Source organism: Struthio camelus, chromosome 25 (genome assembly GCF_040807025.1).
Source record: "Struthio camelus isolate bStrCam1 chromosome 25, bStrCam1.hap1, whole genome shotgun sequence".
NCBI lineage: Eukaryota > Metazoa > Chordata > Aves > Struthioniformes > Struthionidae > Struthio > Struthio camelus.
In genome coordinates, this window is record NC_090966.1 from 2,583,945 (window position 1) to 2,607,470 (window position 23,526).

A 23,526-nucleotide genomic window follows, 5' to 3' on the forward strand; every position below is an offset into this window, starting at 1 on the left:
GTATCCACAAAGTGCTCCAGAAAGCAATGACATGTAGAACTATTCTTTGCAACTGATTTCCTACTTAACACAGTAGCCTAAAAGAGTACTTAAACTCTTTAATTCAGAAACCTCAGAGTAAGTTGCAAACCTTGTGAAGCCGGAGTGGATTTCACCTCCCTTGTCTTTAGCACTGTGATCTGCTTCTACACAGATAAAAACATCAGTTCCAGAGAGCAGTCTCTTGCTGGCCTTTGGGTACTGAGTGGATTGCGTCTACAGTCTCTATGTTTCTCTGCAATAGTCTCGCAAGGTAGATGCCATTTGCTGAAACACAGGCATCTGGAACCAATTGAGATGGCCATGGAGAGCTGCAGGGAGCTGGCAGATACATCACAGGCTTAAAGTAGACTTGTATCCATATGGAGCAGCAACTGGAGGCCAGGCAGGAAGCTCCAAGTATCTAAAATGCCATTAGAGGCTGCATAATTCAATGTACCTGGTCCACCCGCTGCACAGTAGTAGCCTGAGTCTCCCCTAGGCCCTAAGACAGATAATTGAGAAACAGTTGTGTGAGTTTTCTCCCTTCCTTCTCCTCTTTCCCACTCTCTTCCTTCCTTCCTTTCCTCTCTTCCATTCCTTCCTTTCTTTCCTTCCTTTCCTTCCTTTTCAAAAAGACTGAAATAAAGGGAGTGCTGTGTTGCAGTCTACCAGACTGATGGTTTTATAATGTAAAACTAAGCCAGGGTTTTCCATTACATGGGCTAGAGTATAAGTGCATATAGAAACACTTCTAGTATGGTGCTGGAAGATTGCTTTTGTTGGGAGGTGGCAAATTCAGTGAGGTCATGGTGATACTGTTTTACAATGGGAACCAAAAGTGCAATGTCCTGTCTGGTGTGCCCTGGTATCCTCATGGAAGGAACCAGTAGGTTTGCTCCAGAAGAGAGCCTAGGAGTGAACTCAAGTTCAGTTCCAGCAAAGATTGGGAGTGACCTGGGAAGTGAAATTATTTGACTATGTATACTCCTTCTCTGAGTCAGAGGTGGTCTACTAGGCTTCCTTAATAGTCACTGGCGAAGAATACATATATATAGGACACCGTCCATCTCCCCAAAATGTCTGAAAAAGGTCAGATCAATTGTAATGTGGGAGATCTTCATGCTTTTATCAGGGAAAATCATCTCATGGCCTCTTAAGACCCGGTACACTATCTGCATTTGAGGTGTTTGTTTATTCAGATGAATCCTACTGTGGTGGTGTGTAGCATGAGTTAGGTCTAGTTAGCATTGCTGCTGGAATAAGCCTGTGAACTTTAATCATTTTTTTATTGTGGTAGAAGTAGATGAAAAAGGATCAGTGACCTGTCCGAAACAACAGAATGAAACTTGGATATTTTTGGGGTGCTCAAGGAAATAGATAGTCAAACTATATGAACAACATGTTGACCATCAAGAAGTGCAAACTTGTTCAGAAGTATCCAAAACAAGCAGATTGTGAGTGCCAACAATACTGACAGCAAATCATAAAATTATAGTGCAATTTGAACAGATTAATAACCAGTGAAGTATTCTCTACCCAATCCTATAATTAGAGACACTTAAGAATATTGGGGGGAACCCAGAATTCCAGAGAGACTCTGGAGGGAAACCTTACAACCCTGCATCAGGATTTAGGGCCATCTTTCCAACAGGCAGAGAACCTGAGAAAACCCAGGGGACCTCAAAAACCTGTACCAGGACTACACATAGCATAGCTGGAACCACTACACAAACCCACCTGACTTCTCTCTGATGCTGCATCTTCTCTTCTTTGGGACAGGGAAGTCATGTAAAGAATCACTATACTAATCCACCTGACTTCTCTCCTGGACTGTGCCATCTGTCCCAAGGATCAGGGAAATGGTGTAATGCATAAAGTTTCATATAAATATGATTAAAGTGTTTTGGTATGCAATTTAATCTCCACACTGTCATTTGGTCTTAAAGTGTGACATGATGTCCCATAATTATTCTACATTTGAAATGGTTGAATGGAAGTAGGTTTCTCCTACTGAGATACTGAAATTCTTTTACCTATTGTACTGGCTTATCCTGATTCCTTTGAAGAGTGTAGCTGAATTTCAGGGACCTGCAAACAATCACTTTCATTAGGAAAAAAGTCCTTTGCAAGACAAGACTGTTTTGGTAGTATAATAAAAACTCACACTACAATTATATTTTAATAATTTATTTTTAATATGGTAAAGGTACTATTGAGACTATAAATTCAACAAAAGGGAATGTCCTGAAGTCTCAGGAACACAATAATGCATTTTTCATTTGACACTGTTCTAAGTTGCCTTCAACGGGAAGCCTTTTCTATTTCATTAACTATTGAAAGTTATTGAAAGAATGACAGATCATCTTCTGCAAAATTCCCATTTCTTTTCTGTGAATGCAAAGGTGACTAGCTCAGCCAACTAATGTTCCTGAAGCTGACACCCAGAACCTCAACTTCAGGACCTGAGTTGTAGACATCTGACTCTTTGCTGGAACTCAGTGGCCATATAGTGTAGAACTGAGCTCTACACTCACCTTAAACCCACCTGCATTGCCTGGGTACAATCACCGGGCGTGCTTCCTACCTGTCCTCCCTTCTGCCTCCAGCAGGAAATATGGACGATACTTCTTAAGACATATCAGCTAGCCTAATCAAAGGGGCATTGCATTGAGCCACAAAAGCTTGATGGTATTCCTAACCTAATTTTCCTGTTTTCTGACTGCACAATTTTACTGTAAGGCTGTTACCCGGAAGGAAAACCCCATTTCCAACTATACCCCACTGCTATTGTCAGAAAAATTCTCTAGATGCCAATAGGACAAAGATTTTAGGAAAGAGAGGGGACATCAGCCACCTTTAATGGAAGATGTCTCAGTTTAAAGTCTGAACTCTCTAGGCCATTGATCAAGGGAGTAAGATGCTAATTGCTTTTCTGCCCTTCTGAGGTATCTCATTCTCTCCATTCACTCCTAGGGAGACTCAAGCCTACATTTTAGTGATAAAGATCCAATCTGTGAGTCAAGATCCCAAGGATCATTCCAACAAAGACATTGCACTGTCTTAGGTAACATTCAACACTGAGCATCACTAAATGCACACATCTTCATGAGAGAATCTCCATGGGAGCCATGGAGTCTGAATTCCCAGTACAGCCAGTGGAGGCCTACTCGCTGCAATCATTGGAGTCCATCTAGCCAGACATTGGCTGCTTTAGGGAGGACTGGACAGCTCTCAACATTTTGTTTTCTAGATCTCCAGTGACCAGGAAGGCAGCTAGAGCACCCAATACACATCACATCCTACATATCTAGAGTGACATTTCAGTCTCAAAATATAGGTCTTCAGTGATATTTTAAGGTAATGTGTATGGGTCTGGCAGATATGACACAGGATCTAGCAGAAATGTGCCCTTCTGGAGTGGTAGCTGTAAGCCAAAGGAGTAGCCATAGGCATTAAAATGTCAACAGATGACTCTCTTGAGGTACTGGTATTGCTCCCAGCTTAGAGGTTGAACAGTTCAGCTGGTAACAAAAGCATATTGATTCTTCTTTCAGAACTTTTTTTGATCTGCAAAATACTGACTTTGAGAAACCAAGGTTGAAACCAGTTGATCTATTCTGGAGAAAATAGATGTAGAGTTAGGGTAGACCGGATGATCTCAAAGGAAGAATTGGCCCCACTTTAGAGTCCTAGGAAACAATGAAGAATCTCTTGAAGAAACGCTGGAGACAATAACAATGAAGATGATAATTCATTGCTATTTCTCTCATTTTTAAATATAAGGCAGATAAGTGAATCGATTTATTTTACTATTCCCATCGAATATCTTCATTTTGCTCGGTCTGTCTGTTTTGAAGCCACGTGCATCTCCAGTCTTATGATACAGTGTCCCGTTGCTTTTTCCCTGCCTCATCTCTAATCCTTTGGTGCCATCTAAAGGCCAAAGCGATTGAAATGCATTTCCCTGGTACTACTTGTATCCTTTGCTTTTTCCTCTTGCTTTTTTTCTTTTCCACCGCAGTTAAAGGGCCAGATTTTCACTTATGTAAATAGACTTCATTCAGACAGTGGCTTAGTAATATTCTTAGGACTAGGGTCAAAAAAGATTCTGCACAGAAGTTATTGCTACAGTAGTAATTACACATTTCCAGGCACTGACACTCAGGTCCACAGTCTTAAACAGTTTCTGTTTGTGCTTGTGTGTTTCTGGGCATGGTTTTAGGCCAGGAAAGCTGCCAGGCACAATCCATGATTTAGCATGTGACAGAGTCCACTCTCAAGAGGCAACTTCAGTGGGACATCTCAGTTTTAGGAACTAATAGAGATTGGTAGAAGGGATGAGGTTAGACTGTCTCAGCCAGCCTCTGGACCAGAGAAGGGGCTGTGGGACATGGAATTTACTTAAAAAAAAAAATACAGCTGAGGAGATTTGGTATGTTTTAGCACCTGGGACTGAAATGATCTCACTTAAGTTTAGAGAAGCAATTCATGTTCCTAAGCACAGTCCAGCATCACTGAAGTTTGTCTTTCCCAGCTGGCCTCCAGCTGCTGGTTTGGAAAGTGTCTGGAGACTTTATGCCATACCTGGAAGCCCCGTACAGATGCTTGAGGCACCTTTGGGTGTCTAAATGGGTACTAGACACTTATGTTTAGACATCTGAATGATTCCTTGAGTGTCTCACCTGAGCACACTGCTTTTAATGAGAAGAAATATGCACGTTCAGTGCACTAGTCATCTTTCCAGAAAAGCTAGTCCAGGCAGAGATATCTACATTTTGATATGTAGTAGGTAGCTGGCACTGGTGGTGCTCAGGAAACCTGGCAGTCCTTTATGAAGAGCATCCCCCAATTGCAAGACTAGTTCCTCCTGATACTCAGGAAAACAAGGAAGACTGTCAAGGAGTTCATGACGGAGCTCCAGTGCAAAAAGGCAACATACAGATGGTAGAAGTAGGAACAGGCTACAAAATAAGATTTGGAAACGTTGCCTGGACATGTGATACATGCCACACAGGTGAGCCTGGGACTCAGGATGGTGCAGCCCATAGAAGAGGGGTTTGCTCTGAGGTGCTCTCCAAGAGTTTAGGAACCCCTGGTGCACCACAGCCAGAGCCACCACACTGTGAGGTTGCCACAGCCCTCCAGTGACCCCATGAGTGCAGAGCAAACCTGGTCAGCAAAGGAGAAACGACACTGCAGATTCGCACTGTAAGCATCTATGTATTGTAGAATTTCGCACTGGATTATCATCTGTTGAATATGCATACTGTTATCTGTTGAATATGCACATTGTTATCTGTTGAATATGCATACTGCTATCTGTTGACCGTAATGCTGAGCATTTTGTTGACCACCCTGTTGGCATCCAAACTGTTATTGACTGAGGCGATCTGTTCTATTGTCTAACTGTGGTCTGGCATTGATCAACTGAATAATGAACTAAGCCCGGGAAGGATAAAAGAAAGCAAGCCGCATGACTCGGACTCCCTGTCAGCTGGCCTGCAGACCCAACAACCCACCCATCAGCAGGGACTCTCCTGATGCCAACTGCCGGGGAGAACCTGAATCCTCTTGGTGCAGCTCGAGTGTGGTGAGAACAATCCAAGGAAAACTGTACCAGAGGGGTAGCCCATAAGGACAAGGAAAGGGTGAGAGTGGTCATTATACCGTGCATCCGAGAACAATCATTATACTGTGCATCTGTGGCTTAACCATAGAACTCTGATTATGTATTCTATTTTAGTTCTTTACTATACTTTTTAGCTTTGTCGTACTTATAGATTGTCTGGTGTTTATTGTTTAGTGTTGTCCAGAGTCCGTAACATGTAGAACCAGTTAGCTCTAATAAATTCTTATATCTGACAAATGATGATTTCTCGAGGTCAGTGCAGCTAACCTGGAATCTGAAAGAATCCCAGACGCCCCTCTAGCGGCACGTCACAGCATGTAGGGATGGTGTCAGGAAAGCCAAAGCTGACCTTGAGATTTGCAAGGGCTGTTAGGAGCACTAAGAAAAGCTTCTGCCACAACATTAGTAGCAAAAGGATAAACCTGGAAAATATGGGACCACTGCTAAATGGAGTGGGTGGGACACTGGGCACAGAGAAAACTGAGGTTCTCATTGCCTCATTTGTCTCTGCCTTCACAGACAAAGTCTCCAAGGCCTCTGTGAAAGAGTTCAAGAAGGATAAGAGCTAGATATGAAGAAGTAGATATGGATCAAGGTGGGGTACTCCAGGGCATCTCAAACTGTGTCCAAGCCTATATTCTGGTTTTGTCATGGAGTGAACTTGAGTTTTCATTCCAAAAGAGTGAATAAACTCTGATTCAGTGATGGTGATCAGGGGCTCATGTGTGAGTGTGCTCAGTGAGTGACAGGGAGCAGAACTTGGAAGCAGAGGGACAGTGCCAAGGGGTAGTTTGTTGAATCTGTTTTATCTCCTTTGTAACAAGTAGATAATGAACACTGGTTGTTCATTGTTGGAATATGTTGTTACATCAGTCTTGAGGTGGGGTATTGTGGTTTCTTACTAACATGAGCCATTGAGAACTGGGATAGGCACCAGCAGAGCTTTGGCAAGAAGTACTGGGTTACATAGACATCAATAAACGCCATTAATCCTATGGTTCTGATTGCACTGAGCAGAGCTGGAGGTATTCAAGGGCCAGTGTAACAACGGACTGGAGCTGAGATGCAACATTTCAGTCTGTATGTTTTTGAATTCAGGGATGACCTAGATCAGAGTGGATGGGAGGGACCTGTGAGCTAGGATGGAGTCTGTCAGCAGGGTTATAGTTGATGACCACGTCAGGGAGTATGTTTCAGTTGCAGTGTCTTGCCTGATCATTATCACTACGGCCTAGAGAGCCGGTAGATGCCTCTACCAGTCTTGTGGGAGTCCAGGTTTGGAAAGGAAGTTCTATGGTATTTTCTTTCCTCATTCCACATGTGGGGATGACTGACTAAAAGGATCACCTTCACAGCACCTGGGGATTACTATTTGACTTCCATTTCTTGACAGAATATATTGAGAGGAAGCTTGCTACAAGAGATCTATGACTTTCTGTTCTCTGTCTGTAATCAAAGCCTGTGAGTTTCTGCACTAATGAGTCCCTATGGGAACACAACATCTATCTCAGCTTCCAGTCACTTTGGGATCCATTAAAACTCCAAGTAAGTTTTCTTTCTGCTTCTGCCAGTCATTTCTTCAGGTACTTTGCCAGATTTTGACACAGTTACAAAGTAACAGGGAGGCAGCACCGGATTCCTCAGGAGACTCATTAAAGGGCTGGCAGCCATAATCAGCTCTGTGTTTGGTGTTCTGCCTCTCCCTATAGAGTTACGTGTTGTGTATCGAACTAGAGAGCTCTCAGGCTGCGTTTCAATGAACACGTAAAACATAATTTTCGTTTGTCACTTATTTTAATTATGTACTACAGGAAGAATGGAAATAAAGATGTTTTGAAAGGAAATTAGTTTGGCTCATGACCTAGTGGGAATGAGAAGAAAAGCAACTTTGCAGTCAAGCAGTGAGTGAACAAAGACACCCTTTGATGCATATGTACAGAATGAGAAAGTTCTTTTTACAGTCCAATCTCTTACCACCCCACAGAAGTGTCACAGTTAGTTTGCAAAGTCTTCATCTGCTCTAATTATCACTAATTTTATATGTTGTACTAACTATACACAGAAACAGGAGGAATATTTATCATAATTACAAAAAAAAAAAAAAAACCCTTAAAGTCTGTTTTACTGAAAGAAGAACACATATTTAATTATAATAAAAAATAATGTTTTGTCTTTAACTCTGGTCTCAGTGAAGCCTAGTTTCCTCAGAGAGTGAACCTTGAAAACAGCTGAATCAATGGAGAGGTGAATTAAACTGAAAAATGCCTAAACAACAGAATGAACAGAATTAGATTAAGAGAAACTGAATACTTGTACAGAAGGAAAATACCCAGCTAGATCTTTGACTTGTGAGATAATTTAGCAGATGGAAAGGACAACTGGCTATCGACTTGATTGACTAATTCAGGAGTTAAAGAGTTAATGAGATACAGCTATGTATAGGAGCATTTACTTGGGATGGATGTTTTCCTCCAAAATTAACACCATTTTTCAACATTTCGATGATAGAAGCATAAGCATTTGTAACAAAAATTTTCAGAGGTGAACAATGGATTCAGCTGATAAAAGTGGAATGAGGTTTTTTTTTTTTGGAAATGTCAAATCAGCTGTTGGAACAATTTGTTTAAAATTCATATCCCTTTTACAGCCAAAAGAAAGCTCAGAACCATTACCAGCGAAACAAAAGGAAAACATGACCATGAGAAAAGCAATAGAAAAATGGAAAGGGTTAAATAGCAACATTTCTTAAAGTTAGAAACATACAGATAAAAAAAAATGGTGTGTGTGTGTGTGTGTGATGTCATATTTTCTTCTACAGTGTATTCCTTATTTCTTGATTTTATTGTTAAAGTGTTCATAATATTTTATTTTGGGTATCTGTATCCATTTCGGTCATGACCTACAGTAGCTCTCTTTACCTAGAGCTGCGTGTGAGTACCTTTCTAAGAAGGGTGCACAAGACTCCAGTCAAGCTATTCGCAGTAGACTCACTTTTGAGAGTGAAGTGATGCACCTTCTTAGGGTTTACAGCCCACCCCTGCTCCTGTAGGGTCTGTACTAGCAATGATAGCTGTTTACATACTTGTTCTTTAGAAGATCCCATTGTCAAAATATCATCAGTATAACGATAGATGGTACACTCTTTAAGGGTGAAGGGAGATCAGGTGAGACCATCTGGTGACAAATGGTGGGGCTTTGTTTATAGCTCTTGGGAAGAACTTGAAACATGCATTGCTTATTATCCCATGTAAACGCAAATTGATCTTGCGATTGAGGGGATATAGTGATGGAGAAAAATGCATTTGCCAAATCAATGACAGCTTTCCATTCCTGCAGATGTTTTCCTACTCCTTCTAGCAGAGTTAACATGTCAGGTATTACGGCCACTAATGGTAGGGCAATTTTATTATATAGACACACCACGCTATGTAATACGGTAAGTTGTGCCCTAGTATCTACTAAAGCAAGCACAGCAATTTCTCCTTCAGAGTGCCAGCAAATTTGTAGGGGTACGTAACGGTGTTGGTCCCCCGGATGGTAGGCCGCAACTGACGCTCATATTGTGGGGGACCCCCCCCACACCCATTGTCTTTTTACTGGCAATTTCCATGTTATGGCTGGAGCAGGTGGGGCGGTAGCCTATGTTCGATATTGCTGATTGGCAGTAACTGCTGCCACTGATTAAACAAGTCAACAGTAGGAAGATCATTTAGTTCATTACGTAATACCCCTGCCTGCAGCAAATCAGTCTACATCTGTCACCTCATTACCTTTCCACTCAGTTTAGTAGTCCCTGTCAATTTTTTCACCTTGAAATTCTGAACTGCTCTCACTTGCTTAATATCTGGTTCACTACCAAGTGCCAAATCCCTCATATTGTTTACCGAAGTCCCTACTGTCCCAGCTGTAAGCATTACTGTACCAAGTAGTAATGGCTTTAAGGCACTTGAAGCCCCCTTTAATAACTGGGTTTTCATTTACCACGTTATTTCAGCACTATCTGGTCCTTCTCCATCTGCTAAGCCAATAGCTACCCCCTAGCTGCTGCAACCCATTAATCCCTTTCTCAAAAGTATGCCATGCTCTCACTGTAGCAGCTAATTTACCTGTGGACAGGTAAGCAGCTACCACAGCAGTGCATAACCATTGATATAATATTGGAGCTTGAATAACATTTCCTGCCCCATCACACACGGAAGGTAATTGGGTAAGACAATACTGTACTTGAGCATCAGCTGATAAGGGGCTCGTTGAATTCAGCTCTTCTCTTAAGACAGTAAGTGATCCGGTGCCTGCATCCCATGCTCTCACTAACCAGGCTAACAAAGACTCCCTGGGCTGCTGCTGGAAGGTAGTTAAAAATTCACGCAATTCCTTCAGGGTATACTTTCTAGATTGCTCTACTGTATTCCCATTTACTTGCCTCTCCCCCCTCAGTTGCACAAGAGGTCGGACCTGGGGAGTAGCCAGTTCTCCTTCTAATCCAAATTCAACGTCCGAGTCAGATGAAGTGCTCCAAATATTACCATTCCACTCCTCTGGGTTCCAGGAGGGTCTAGTTATTATTGCTCGCACCTGGGCAACTGTAGCTGCGGCTTTACCATAGCACGCATGGCATTTATTAGCCGCTCATAAAGCTAATCTCTCTACCCTATGGGTTAATTCCTGAGTTTTTTCAGCTTAGGTCGAAACCAACTCCTGTGCTATCATCCTTGCATTACACAAATCTCCATTCTCCCTTCCACATCCTTTCCTCCTTGCTGCAAAGACAATACCTCATTGTCTAGGGCCAAAATGCCTGTTAATAGTGCCCACCCTAATTGTCCAGCTAGCTTTCAAGTCACTTCTGAAGCAGCATGGAAGGGCATAGCCCATAAAGCATATTCAATGGCCTTTGGGGTAACATTTCCCCCCTGTGCCAGCTCTGGCCAATCTTCAGGGACTACCAAAGTAGCAAGCAATGCAGCTACCAGCCCCCACCACTCAGTCTGGGGCCATCCTGGCAACCGCAAGCGAGCACCCCTCCTGGGCTCTTGTCCTCCCCCTTCACTTGCATCCGCCATTGCATTGTCGTTTGTGTATCCTGCCTACTACACCAATTGTAAGGGTAAGGTGGGGTCAATGTCTGGACTCCCAGCAGGGACAGATACACAAACACAAGGCACACTGTGGTTGATATTGAGCGTTTATTAACTCTGTGTCTGAGTGGGGGTTTCCCAGCAGTTTCCTGAAAGAGGCAATAATGGAGCGGGAGAGTCCCTGGCAACTCTGAGTGTCAGTACATGGTGAGGAACACTGGGGGGGGCACTATATGAGGTTTTTATGGACTATATGCACGCACGGTAAGCAGAATGAGCTCATCACTAATCTCAATTCAAAGCCCAGGTGTAGTGCCATGCTGGCAAAGGCTACATCATGTGACTATGGGTCAGCATGCCCTGCAGACGCTCCTTTTTCCCATGAAATGGTCTGGCTAGCATCCATCGTCTATTTCTTCGATATTCTTCCGCATTTACATGTACAAGTGCAATCCCTCCTCCTCAGCTTTCCACCCTGACTTAATTGTCCTGATTTTCAACTTAAGAAGATATACTACTCATTCTAGACTATTGGAAGGGAAGGGGGAGCCATACTAAGAAGACTTTAGTGTGTATGTCTGGATTTGATTGGAAGATGACTTTGGTGACCTCTGTCAAATATGACAGCAGACCAAGGAAAGGCAAAAGTTTCCATACCTGTTGCCCATGGTTTGAGTTGAAGGGTGCAAGGTTTGCCATTAGTGAGAGACTTCAATCTTTAGGCACTTCCACCATACAAAAATATAGTACAGTAACAGAAAACAGTGAGTGAGAACTTTGACACTGACAACAATATTCTATATTTTCATGCTAATCTTTGATCTCATATTCTTTTTCAGAATCAGAAACAACCTTGGGAAATAAATCTGTAAGTCTTCTGACCACTACTCCCCTGGAAGTGCTATGTAGAATTTCCCCTGAGATTCAGAGTTCATATATAGGCATGAGAATCATCTCATCTTATTAGTGATCTAAAATTAAGAAAACAAAGTCCCAACTTTTTGTCCAGGGTCCTTCCAAAGTCAAGCACAGCACTATGAGTGATTCATTCTATCCTTAGGAAGATTGAGAGCTCCCTAGCAAGTTTTCATTCCTCTCCTCTGACTTTCTTGTCTGACAAAGCCACCTTCAATGTCTAAAAATTTGATGATGGGACTCCCACTAAGTATATATGTATCTGTATGTATCTATCTATCTATACTAACTCCTTAATCCATAGTGCTTTCAGGAGTGGTGCTTGAAATCAAACCTGAGTTCCCAGAGCCTGCTAGTTAAATTATTTGCACCTGAAGGACTACAGCTCCTGTATGAGGCAGGCCTTTGGTTTCCATTTCCTTGCCTGGAGGGCAGGTGACTCAGCCAAGAATGAACTCAATAAGAGGACTAACATGAGAGAACTGTGGATGGTCAAGAAGTGAAGGGAAGGACAAACTCCAGTCTAGCAGTAGGAAGCAGACACCTTCTGCCCTGCCTGCTCATGCAGCCTGCCCATGTCGGTCAAGGATGGATTTTAAGCATGCACAGGAGGGACAGCCATAACAGAATATGGCATATCATATGTATCTTGAGTCATTAGGATCATCTTTCCACTTTCTTTGTGCACCTGTAGGGCTGGATCTTCTTTACAGGCATGTCAAAGCTACAGAGTGGCTTCATCACACTTGCCAGTAGAGGCAGGCTTGCCATGAGTGGCCTATCTAGAGAGAGCAAGAATGAACAGGGTCCTCCAGAGGCCTGTGCAATCAAAAAAGAGAAGTATACCAGTTGGAGGGAACAGAATGCCCTCTGGAAAGATCTTGTAACACCCCTATCACCACCACTACCCTCCCATTGACTGTAAAGGGGATCAAGGTTCACCACGTCAGATTTCAGTGTCTACGCTGCAGGTGCCTACAAGGGATGGATAGGTAAAATTTTCCTCTCTTATATTTAAGGATTTAGATTTCCTGTCATTCAAATTCAGATGCTTGTAATATAGGTATCTAAAAATGAGCTAGGTGTCTATGTTCCCACTGTAGTCAGTGGAGATCTAACTGATTAACATAATGAAATCTAGAAGACTATTTGGTTCACCTTGTGGTCAGCAATAAGTCAGTTTTCAAGATCTTCACTAGATATAATTGAATCTTACACATCTAGCTGTCATGTAGAAACCTACATCTGAAGGCACTTAAATGGTATGCACCATGAATCCTACTAGCTAGTCACCTTCTGGAGGTGACAGAGATCTATGCAGCTGTCTCACCCTAAGACTCTAGTTAGGTTCAGGTGGGGTGGGGAGGCATTCAGTTGCCCAAACACAGTTGACTAGAGCTATTTGCCACAGGCTGTCTGATGCATTGCATGAAGCTGGCAGATATGCCACTGGACACAAGGGAGACCTAACACTTTTTTGATTGACTGCTGGAGGTCAGGCAGGGTATACTAGGGTATCTAATATTGCACTTGATGCCTATATGTGGGAAACAACACTAAAATCAGGTGAGATGAATTCCCCACTACCTCCATGAATGTACAAAGTGTCTGCTGTCTGCTTCATTCTTAAGTGGAAAGTCCTACTTTTGTTCAGTTAAATATGAAAAATATTGAATATTTTGAGAATATGAATATTCTCAAATTGAATATTGAGAATATGAAATTCTCCTATCAGGAGAATGGCTAACACATCTTTCCATCTCCTATGGGGGTTTGAGCCCTGCTGTTTCCCTTCCCGAACAGTCCATAACCAATGATAAGGACTATTTCTTAGAAAATAAAGCTACCTACAGTAAGGTATCCTTGACTGGCTTTATTTAGTGCCAAGTGCTGAAGAAAAAGCAAAACGAATCAAAACAAAACAAAACAACTGTAATTACTTACTGGCAGAGAAAAAGGAGTTATCCCTTAAGCTTCTCTTTTAAGAAAAGTAAAAGTATACATTGAAGTCAACTTTTCTGTCTTTCCTGCACTGTAGCTCAGTTCCAGCAGTATGCCTGGAGAATACCATGTCCCTGTCACCCACCTTTATGCTATGCCCCCTAACATTAAGTCCACTACAGGATTCAATCCCCTCAGCCTGAGGACATTGAGAACTCACATCTCCCTCTTCCTTAACTGGTTTCCCAAGTGCTACTATAAATAAGGTCATCACTATCCTGTTGTCCGCTTTTGATGTCTAATTGTGGTTGTAACTATTATGTTTTCTGTAGAACTCACAGCTTGTTTATGTGTTTCTATTGTATTCTATGGACATAGTTTGTATTGACTGCTCAAGGGGCTTTGAAATAGAATACAGGTAGGGTGGGATGCAAATGATGACCTCCTCGAATTCCCCTAGACTTGATCACCAACAGAGAGAAGAGGATATAGTAGGCTTCTAGGCCTTCATCCTAAATTAGGCATTTTAAGCATGACAGATGGTTTCTGCTCAAGAAGTGCCTATTTCTCTTCGTTAACTAGGAGAAAGTCAGGGCAACTAGCTAAGATGTAGATATCTCCCCTGCATATTTCTAAAATTAGGAGTGTTGCAGAGGGGTAGAAAGCCTTGAAGGAGCGCAGTTTGAGAAATGAGGAGAGCAGGAGAGGGACTTTTCCACAGGTATCAGTTAGGACAGGAGAAGAATCACAGAAATCCAGGTGCACTCCTCCTCCTGGAGCAAATGGTGGATAATGGCAGGTGGGCTCCTGCACCAGGTGAGAAGGGCAAAGACAACATTGTTCCACCGAGCACACTCCAGGACCAACTTCCAGCACACTGAGGGTACTTCTGTCACATTCCCAAGTACACAAGAGGTTTACAACCAGGGTCTCAGCAAAGAGTTCCCGTAATACACATACACTCAGCTGCATGTACATGCACATACACAAATGTGCACACACGCACAGGTGCCATGTGTGAACCTGGCTGCAGATGAAGATGAGCTTTCCCATTGACAGCTCATCAATGGTCAGAACTAGCTGGATTATGACCAGTGCATTATCCTGAAGAGAAAGGGAATAAAGAATGGAGAAAGGGCTACAAAGATGATGAGGGGACTGGAGCATCTCTCCTATGAAGAAAGGCTGAGGGAGCTGGGCCTGTTGAGCCTGGAGAAGAGAAGGCTGAGAGGTGATCTCATCAATGTATCCGAAGGGGGGGTTGTCGAGAGGACGAGGCCAGTCTCTTCTCCGTGGTGCCCAGTGACAGGACAAGAGGCAATGGGCAGAAACTGATCCACAGGAAGTTCCACCTAAACCTGAGAAAAAACTTCTTCACTGTGAGGGTGACAGAGCATTGGAACAGGTTGCCCAGAGAGGTAGTGGACTCTCCTTCCCTGGAGATATTCAAAACCTGCCTGGATGCGATCCTGTGCAATATGCTCTAGAGGACCCTGCCTGAGCAGGGGGGTAGGACTAGATGATCTCCAGAGGTCCCTTCCAGCCTAAACCATTCTGTGATTCTGTGATTCTGTGAAAGAAGGTGGAACCAGACTCTTCTTAGTAGAGCCCAGTGGTAGAGTGAGAGACAATGGGCACCAAGTGAAATGCAGGATATTCTACTTAAACGTATGCCACACACACACATATGTGTATATATTTTAACTGTGAGCATAGTCAGGTTGAAACAGATTGCCCATAGAGGTTGTGGAATCTCCATCCATGGAGATATTCAAAACCAGACAAGGACTTGAGCAACCTGCAAGCTGACTTTGCTTTCAGTGAGGTGTTTGAACTAGAGACCTCCAGATGTTCCTTCTAGCTTCAATGATTCTGTGGCATGAAAGGAAGCACTGGAGTTCTACCCACCCCCTTGATGGCTCAGGCACTTTTGCAGCTGGAAGCAGGATCAAAGACAGGGAGAGATCAAGAGAGACAGCAGACCCCTGCCCCACTGTACTGAGTAGTGAGTGAATAGGAAGGAGCTTACCTGCAACCAGTCCCTGATCTCACATGGCTAGTGTATTTGACCCAGCTAACCTGAGAGGGAGCAGGTGATTTGGAAGGCCTACACACACACCACATCAGGTACAGAGTCATGTTGGGAGCATGTTGTGAGTGTATCAACAGGATTATCTAAAAAATCATCTCTCTGAACTCCAACTCCATCAGCTCCTCATGGAAGAGACCCAAGAAGGGTGACAGAGAATAACTGTCCAGAGAAGGGGCTACTCTGATGTATTCCTTTTCTAAGATCTGGATAATCATAACAAAACACTCTGCAACACTGTAGTAGAGCTCTCCTGTATGAGGGGGAAAGCATTTTATTCCCTGAACTCTTAGCCTCATTCAGGACCAGAATGAAGCCAAGGATGTTGTGATATGTGCAATCATGCTCACCTACTTGTTAGGGGGATGAAGAACTTCCAAGAACTCAGCCAACATGGTCCAGATAATCACAGCTACTTGTGTTGACCATTGGGATTCTATCCCATGTAACTTACTTTTTAACAGAATGTGTGGTATCCACAGAGAAGAGGTCCATAAAAAATACTCTTTATCTTTCTTAAGTCTGCTCTGGATCCGTAAGAGTAATACTCTCAATGAGAAAGCAGATAAGGTGTTTCTCGGCACCTCTCTTATTTTTCAAGCTGTAGAAGAGCATGTCACAACCTACTTCATGAAGAGATCAGGAATGTAACTGGATAAAGGCATGTAGGACACAGGGATCTTAAATGACATAAAGTTTGCCCCATTTGTCTCATCACTCGTTACAAAGGGATGACTCAGCGGGGTGAGAAGGCAGATAACTCAATCTCAAGATCGTTTTACCTGTCACAGCATCGTTCTGTGAGTTGCTGTAAGCTTGCGATCATGGCAAAAGTGTCTGATATGCGCTGCCTCTCCATCCCACCACATTTGTACCCAAACTCTCAGAAGGCTGCTGCATGCTTGAAGAGGCTGCTGTTAAAATGCCAGTTGGATGAACCTGACCACTTGGTTTTTACAACCCTCTGTCTCTAGATCCTACTATAAGGTTCCCCCCACCCCCAGGGGATCAAGTGCCTACGCTCTAAGCATCCAAGGTCCACTTCAGATATGCACCAGCTCTGTAACATTGATTCAAACTGATGAAAAACACCTGTGAGAAAGCCTGTAGAGAGAGAAGAAAGATAAAATTACAGGCAAAGGTGGGATTTTTGAGGCAGGATCTTTGCTAGCTTACAGATTCGTGAATGAAATCACCAGCATGTAAAGGTGTAAGACACTAAAGGAAAAGAAACAGGAAGGCTGGTCAGGTCAGTTGGGGGCTAGTCAGGAATCATCAGGTCATAAGATTGAGCCGTTAGTCAACGATGCTGACAACTGTTAGTGAACAGCAACTCTGCAAACTGAGAATCATTTCCAGGGAGCCACCACAGAGGATAATATTGCCACTCCAGGCAGATGGCTGCTTGGTCAGCGAAGTCTCTTTGAGTGTCTTACCAGCAGTAGAGCACACTAATGCTTAGCCTTACTGCTTGTTACATGCCAGCTATCTTTTATGTGTGTAAAGCAATAAATACTTGTTTTAGATTTGTACACATCCTGCTTGCATACTCTGTGCACCTGGCTAAATATTCCTAAGTACACTTTTTCAAGAGAAAGATCATAACAAGATCCAACAATTAAGGCTGACCAGATATTAGTAGAGTAAGCTGACAAGATATAACAGTTCAAAACTGTGGTCCATCTGGGAGGAACTTTTCAGGTTCTCTTCCATTTGGTGGAGTTTGTGGTCAGTGCCAACAAGGACTGACAATGCCTACATATCCTCTACAGATATTTAGGAGCTCTGACACCTCAACATCCCCCATCCAGGCCCATGAGCATTGCGCATTTTTAAAATCCTCAGCAAGGACTGGGTGCTTAAGAAGATCTGAACTGCTAAAGAAGGCATCTCACCTTTGCTTGTTTTCTGCTATGTGTCCTTAAAAGGAAGAGGGCTAAACTCGATGGATATGAACCCCAAGAGAGGATTTTTTTTGCTCATTATGATCATTATTCTTTTTAGGCAAATCCAAATTCACTAAATGACAAATTCTGCTCATGCTCACCACTCATTCTTGGAAGCCTAAATGACAAAGTCTGGGTTTCTGGAGCCTACTCAAGGAGAAGGAAGCTGCCTGTGTGCTGTACTGTATTTTCCTTCAGGAATATAGCCCAGGTGCTCTGAATTGCCAGTTGAAGTGACATATATCTCATGATGCTGAACTTTCACTTATTGACCCAGAACATCCATTGCTCATGTAGGAGACTGCAGATCAGTTTCCTCTGAGAAAGCTTGAGCTCTTTTCCTCCCTCCTCCCATGTGAATATGCCAAGATTATGTACTCACTTATCTGAGGATGCTTGCAGGAGGCTCTCAGGCACTTCTCTTGAAACTGTTATTCATAATGAAATAGCAGCTGAGACAGGCAGAATACACATGACTCTATGGCCCAGGTGACAAGGTACTCATGTGCAAGACATATTGCAGTCTCTGATACAGTGACTATACTATATGAATGATTTATTTGTTCTGGAAACAAAGATTGAAACCTAGGTGTTCTTCCTCTATTTCCTATCCTCCAAGGAAAAAATGAGATTCTCATCCTTTAAAAGCTGTGTGTTGGGATCTATCTCTATGAATTAATGAATATTTCTTTCATTTGTGCAGGAAGGAAAGAAAATCACATAACAGCAAAAAATGAAAATGTCCAAGTCTGATGGAAGACACTGTATCATGAACACTGAATTAAAAAAAATTCATATACACTCAGACTGGACAGAGGAAATAAACTCTCCAAGTAAACTTTGAGATACACTGCTTTTGCAAGTGTTTCAAATCATCCATGTTTTTAAAAACAGCCAAACATAAAAGAAATATAAGAACATCCAGATATACAGAGGAAAAGAAAGATTCCTTTCAACCAGAATATGTTTATATCTTCTTCAGTTCAGCTATACTTTTGATCAGGACACCTTTCACTTCTTTATTTCTCAAACTGTAAATCATAGGATTTAACATGGGAATTATGGCTGTGTATATGACAGCCAGAATTTTCTTAGTGTCCTGTGAAAAACCGGATCTGGGCCGTAAGTAAATCAAAGTCCCACTCCCATAGTACAATGTTACAACAATAAGGTGAGAAGAACAAGTGGAGAAGGCCTTTTGTCTGCCTTTTGCAGAGGAAATCTTCAGAATGCTGGAGATGATACAGATATAGGATAAGAGGATAAAACAAAATGGTGTGAGGATGACAAGGATTGTTGCTGTAACTATCTGCATTTCATATGAAGAGGTATCAATACAGGAAAGCATAATGAGTGGGGGAATATCACAGAAGAAATAGTGAATCTTGTTGGGCCCACAAAATGGTAGTGAGAACACCCAAGCTGTCTGCACCACAGACACCACATTACCACTCAAGCACGACAGCAGGACTAGAGAAAGACAAACTCTTCTGTTCATAACAACTGCATATCTAAGTGGGTTGCATATGGCCACATAACGGTCATAGGCCATGGCTGCCAAAAGATAGCATTCAGTGGCTGCTAAGAAAATCACAAAGTAGAGCTGTGTGGCACAACCCATGTAGGAAATGCTCCTCTCCTTTGACTGAAAGCTTATCAGGATCTTGGGAACAACAACCGACGCTGTGGAAATATCCAGGAAGGACAGGACCCGGAGGAAGAAGACGTACATGGGCATACAAAGGGTGGGTTGCACTGTGACAATGAAGATGAGAAGGTTTCCGGTGATGGTGATAGTGTAAATAAAGCAAAATGTGAAGAACAGCAAGTCCTGCAGTTCTGGGTGGCTAGACAATCCAGAGAGGACAAATTCTGTCAGCAGAGTGTGATTTCTCAGTTCTGATCCCTCTGTTGGCTTCATCTGGAAGGAATCAAATGGATAGACTTTCAGAGGAGTAGTCACACCACCGAGATCAGGGCACTTCAGCTAGTTACTTGATAGGTGCCACACAGGCAAGCATGGGACTCAGGATGGTGCAGCCCATAGAAGAGGGGTTTGCTCTGGGGTGCTCCCCAAGAGTTTAGGAACCCCTGGTGCACCACAGCCAGAGCCACCACACTGTGAGGTTGCCACAGCCCTCCAGTGACCCCATGAGTGCAGAGCAAACCTAGTCAACAAAGGAGAAACGACACCGCAGACTCACACTGTAAGCAACTAGGTACCTTGGAATTTCATACTGATAGCTGTTGAATATGCGTACTGATAGCTGTTGAATGTGCATATGGCTGAATATGCATACTGCTATCTGTTGACCATAGTGCTGAGCATTTTGTTGACCACCCTGTTGGTATCCAAACTGTTATTGACTGAGGTGATCTGTTCTATTGTCTAACTGTGGTCTGGCATTGATCAACTGAGTAATGAACTAAGCCCGGGAAGGATAAAAGAAAGCAAGCCGCATACCTCTGTGTGGACTTGGACTCCCTGTCAGCTGGCCTGCAGACCCAACAACCCACCCATCAGCAGGGACTCTCCTGATGCCAACTGCCGGGGAGAACCTGAATCCTCTTGGTGCAGCTCGAGTGTGGTGAGAGCAATCCAAGGAAAACTGTACCAGAGGGGTAGCCCATAAGGACAAGGAAAGGGTGAGAGTGGTCATTATACCATGCATCCGAGAACAGTCATTGTACTGTGCTTCCGTGGCTTAACCATAGAGCTCTGATATGTGTATTCTGTTTTTAGTTCTTTACTATATTACTTTTTAGCTTTGTCGTACTTAAAGACTATCTGGTTTTAACTGTTTAGTGTTGTGCAGTGTCCGTCATATGTGTAGAACCAGTTAGCTCTAATAAATTCTTATATCTGACAAATGATGATCTCTCGAGGTCAGTGCAGCTAACTCCGGAAACTGAAAGAATCCTGGATACCCCTCTAATGATGTGTCACATTACTGCAGCTAAGAGTTTCTTGGGAATCCCTGGAGATTGATTGGAAAGAGGAGTGCAACTCTAGAGCTGGCTCAGCTAAACAAAATAAAAAGATAATGACTTACACGCTGAAAATGTGCAGCGTTACTGCTCTCTTAGTTTCATAACTTAGGGTAATGACCAAAGCATGCAATTATTAGGAAGTGGCATTTAACGGTTGGCTCCCGTAGCAAGATAGGATTAATTTCTGAGAACTTTTGTTCCCCCAGAATGTCAGGCCTGTAGCCACAGCTGGTTCCACAGGCTGCTTCTGCACTGCAGTGAGGCAGCCAGCTACCTCAAGGAGCAGTGACATCACTCCTCTTAGAAACATCTGCTTGTGCTCAGCCATGACCTACTTCTCTCTACTGACTGGATGGCAGGCTAACAGCCTTCCTCCAAGACACCTGAAGTTAGCTTAGAGGAACATAACCCTTAAGCAACAGTCAGGGAAGCTGAGGCTGTGGGAGGCTTTGGCTCACATCAACAGCCTGTCCCAATAAACAGTGGGACAGAAATACTTCAAAGAGCTTCAAAGAGCCTAACTCCAGGGAAAGCACAGCCAGATGGAGCCACTAGAAACTAGGAGAGGAGGACATATATCAGCTCCTGTCACTGGAGGAAAACCCATTTGACAGCTGAAATACCCACAAACCAAAGACAAAAAAACTCCAACCAAACAAAAAAAAATTCTGTCTATAGTCTGACAAAGGAAGAAGGAATAATTAACAGGAAAGCTATGCATGGAGAAAACTGAGAAAACGAAGAAACTGTAACTCCGCAGTATCTGCTTCATTGGTCACTTCAGCTCAGTACCTGATTAGTACTTCTTTGTGTGTGCTGCAGATGGGATATTCCTGCTGCACTGTGCCAGCTACGGCAACTTTGTATTCTCTCACTGCACAGAATGGGAAACTGATGCTCAGAAAGATAAAAGACATTAGTCTGCCCCGGAAGAGAAAATGGTTATTAATTCTGAGTTCTCTGGCTCATCCTCTCTTACCCAAGGGGCAACCAGCCACTTTATTACACCAGAAAATCTCTAGGCATTTTTTTCTACAAAAAAAAAAAGTGTCCTGATATTGCGGGTGAGGGGAAGTATCTTCTCCACTTGGGACATATGGATGTGGTTAACAGACCACAGCACATAGAGGACACATCATCAAAAAGAGCAATGCCGATGTAGCTTTCATGAGCCAGTTAGTCTTTCTACTGACTTAATCCAGCTTCTCTGCCTTGTGTAACCTAACTCACTTAAGTCTCTCTTTTGTCAGTGGGTTTTCTGTCATGAACACGGAAGTGAAAGCTGTGGAGGTTCCAGCCACAGATGACTTAGATTACAAGTGCAGTAAGAAAAATTCTAATGTCTTTAGACATTTAAAAATCTGATGTATTCGAAGGAGAATCTTTGTGGATTTGATTTCTTCTATTGACATAGAAATGAAAGAAGAGTAAGTTACTTGAAGGTCCAAATTTTCATGGACACCTTAGTATAGCCTATTTTTCTCTCATAACAGAAGAGAGAAGAATATGAAAAAATTCTCTGTAATGTGTAATGGCACACATTCACAGTGCTTTTCTTTGATCCCTTAAAAATTTTTTATCCTATTACATTGGGCATTAGCTGTTAATTAAAGTTAGTAAAATCCATAGCAGTCATTGTTAAACTGACAGACTAGTATTTCATTACCTAATATTTCATTAGAGGCAATATTTCATTACCTAATATTTCATTAGCGCAGCTAATGCAGAACACCTCTCACTTTTTGTATTCTTTGTTTTGTGGATTTGAGGAGATATAGGTTTGGAGATAAGCTTTTTTCTTGGATTTATTTTATGTATTATTCCTATGTTTCTAATCACAATAATCATTTTGAAGTATCTTACCTTTAGCAGCTTTGTCATCCAGTACCATCAAAGAAGACTATGCAAATTTCACTAGAGGCATTTTCTTTGCTTTCTTGCATTAGGGGCAGCGTTGGGCTGATGACTCCTACAGACAGCTTATGTTGCAGATTTTAATTTGCATTTTAAATGCAGATACGCTGCTGCCACAACTTCAAAAGCCTGTGGCATTAGAACACGAATTCCCTTCCATGAAACATCAGTCGCTATTCCTCCTAAGCATCATAAATTAAAATCACCTTCCTTTCAAAAATGTCTAATGTCAGTTGCTGAAGACTTACCTCACAGAGAAGAAAAGGCATTTGTTAAAGTAACTTCAGTGTAATTGAATTGAATGCAATTGAAAAGGCAGACCCTTCTATGTGTCTGTTTTTTGGCCAAGAAGAAAAAGCAGAGCTGCCTCTGAGATAAGCCGCATTCTAGGTTTAAGCATACTCTCTGGACATTACCAGCTCTCTTATGGGTGGGATTCATTTCAACTAGTTTTGGAAATGTAAAAGTTCATTGTTCAGAACTTCAGGCTCCCCCTGTTGGCAGGGGGAGAAGGATCCCCCTTAGAAGGATCTAAGGAGATCACCTAGTCCAACCTTTCCGCTCAGGCAGGGTCAGCTAAAGCAGGTTTCTCAGGACTGTGTCCAGTTGGGTTTTGAATATCTGCAAAGATGGAGACTCTACAGCCTCTCTGGACAACCTGTTCCAGTGTTTGACCACGCTCACTGTAGAAGTAGTTTATTCTTATATTTAAACAGATTTTCTTGTATTTCTCTATTTGTGCCCATTGCCTCATGTTTGTTTACCACTAAGAAAAATCTGGCTCCTTCTTCTTTACACCCTCCCATCAGGTATTTAGACACACTGTTAAGATCCCCCAAGCCTTCTCTTCTCCACGATAAACAACGCCAGCTCTCTCAGCCTTTCCTCGTATGAGAGAGGCTCCAGTCCCTTCAACATCTTTGTTGCACTCTGCAGGACTTGCTCCAGTATATCTATGATTCTTTCTACTATAGACTCCAGAACTGGATACAGAACTCCGGA

General features: G+C 42.7%; 1 protein-coding gene across 1 annotated transcript; it reads right to left on the bottom strand.

Annotated features, from left to right (window-relative positions):
* Nucleotides 1–18,325: 18,325 nt before the first annotated feature.
* LOC104144755 (olfactory receptor 10A7-like) lies at nucleotides 18,326–19,540 on the bottom strand. The gene has a single exon (XM_009675932.2). The coding sequence runs from the start codon at nucleotides 19,538–19,540 to the stop codon at nucleotides 18,587–18,589; it is 954 nt and encodes a 317-aa protein (XP_009674227.1). The 3' UTR covers nucleotides 18,326–18,586.
* Between the last annotated feature and the right edge of the window lie 3,986 nt (nucleotides 19,541–23,526).

Bases quoted from the DNA above. Each gene is read 5' to 3' on its own strand.
- LOC104144755 (XM_009675932.2), bottom strand. From the start codon at position 19,540: ATGAAGCCAACAGAGGGATCAGAACTGAGAAATCACACTCTGCTGACA.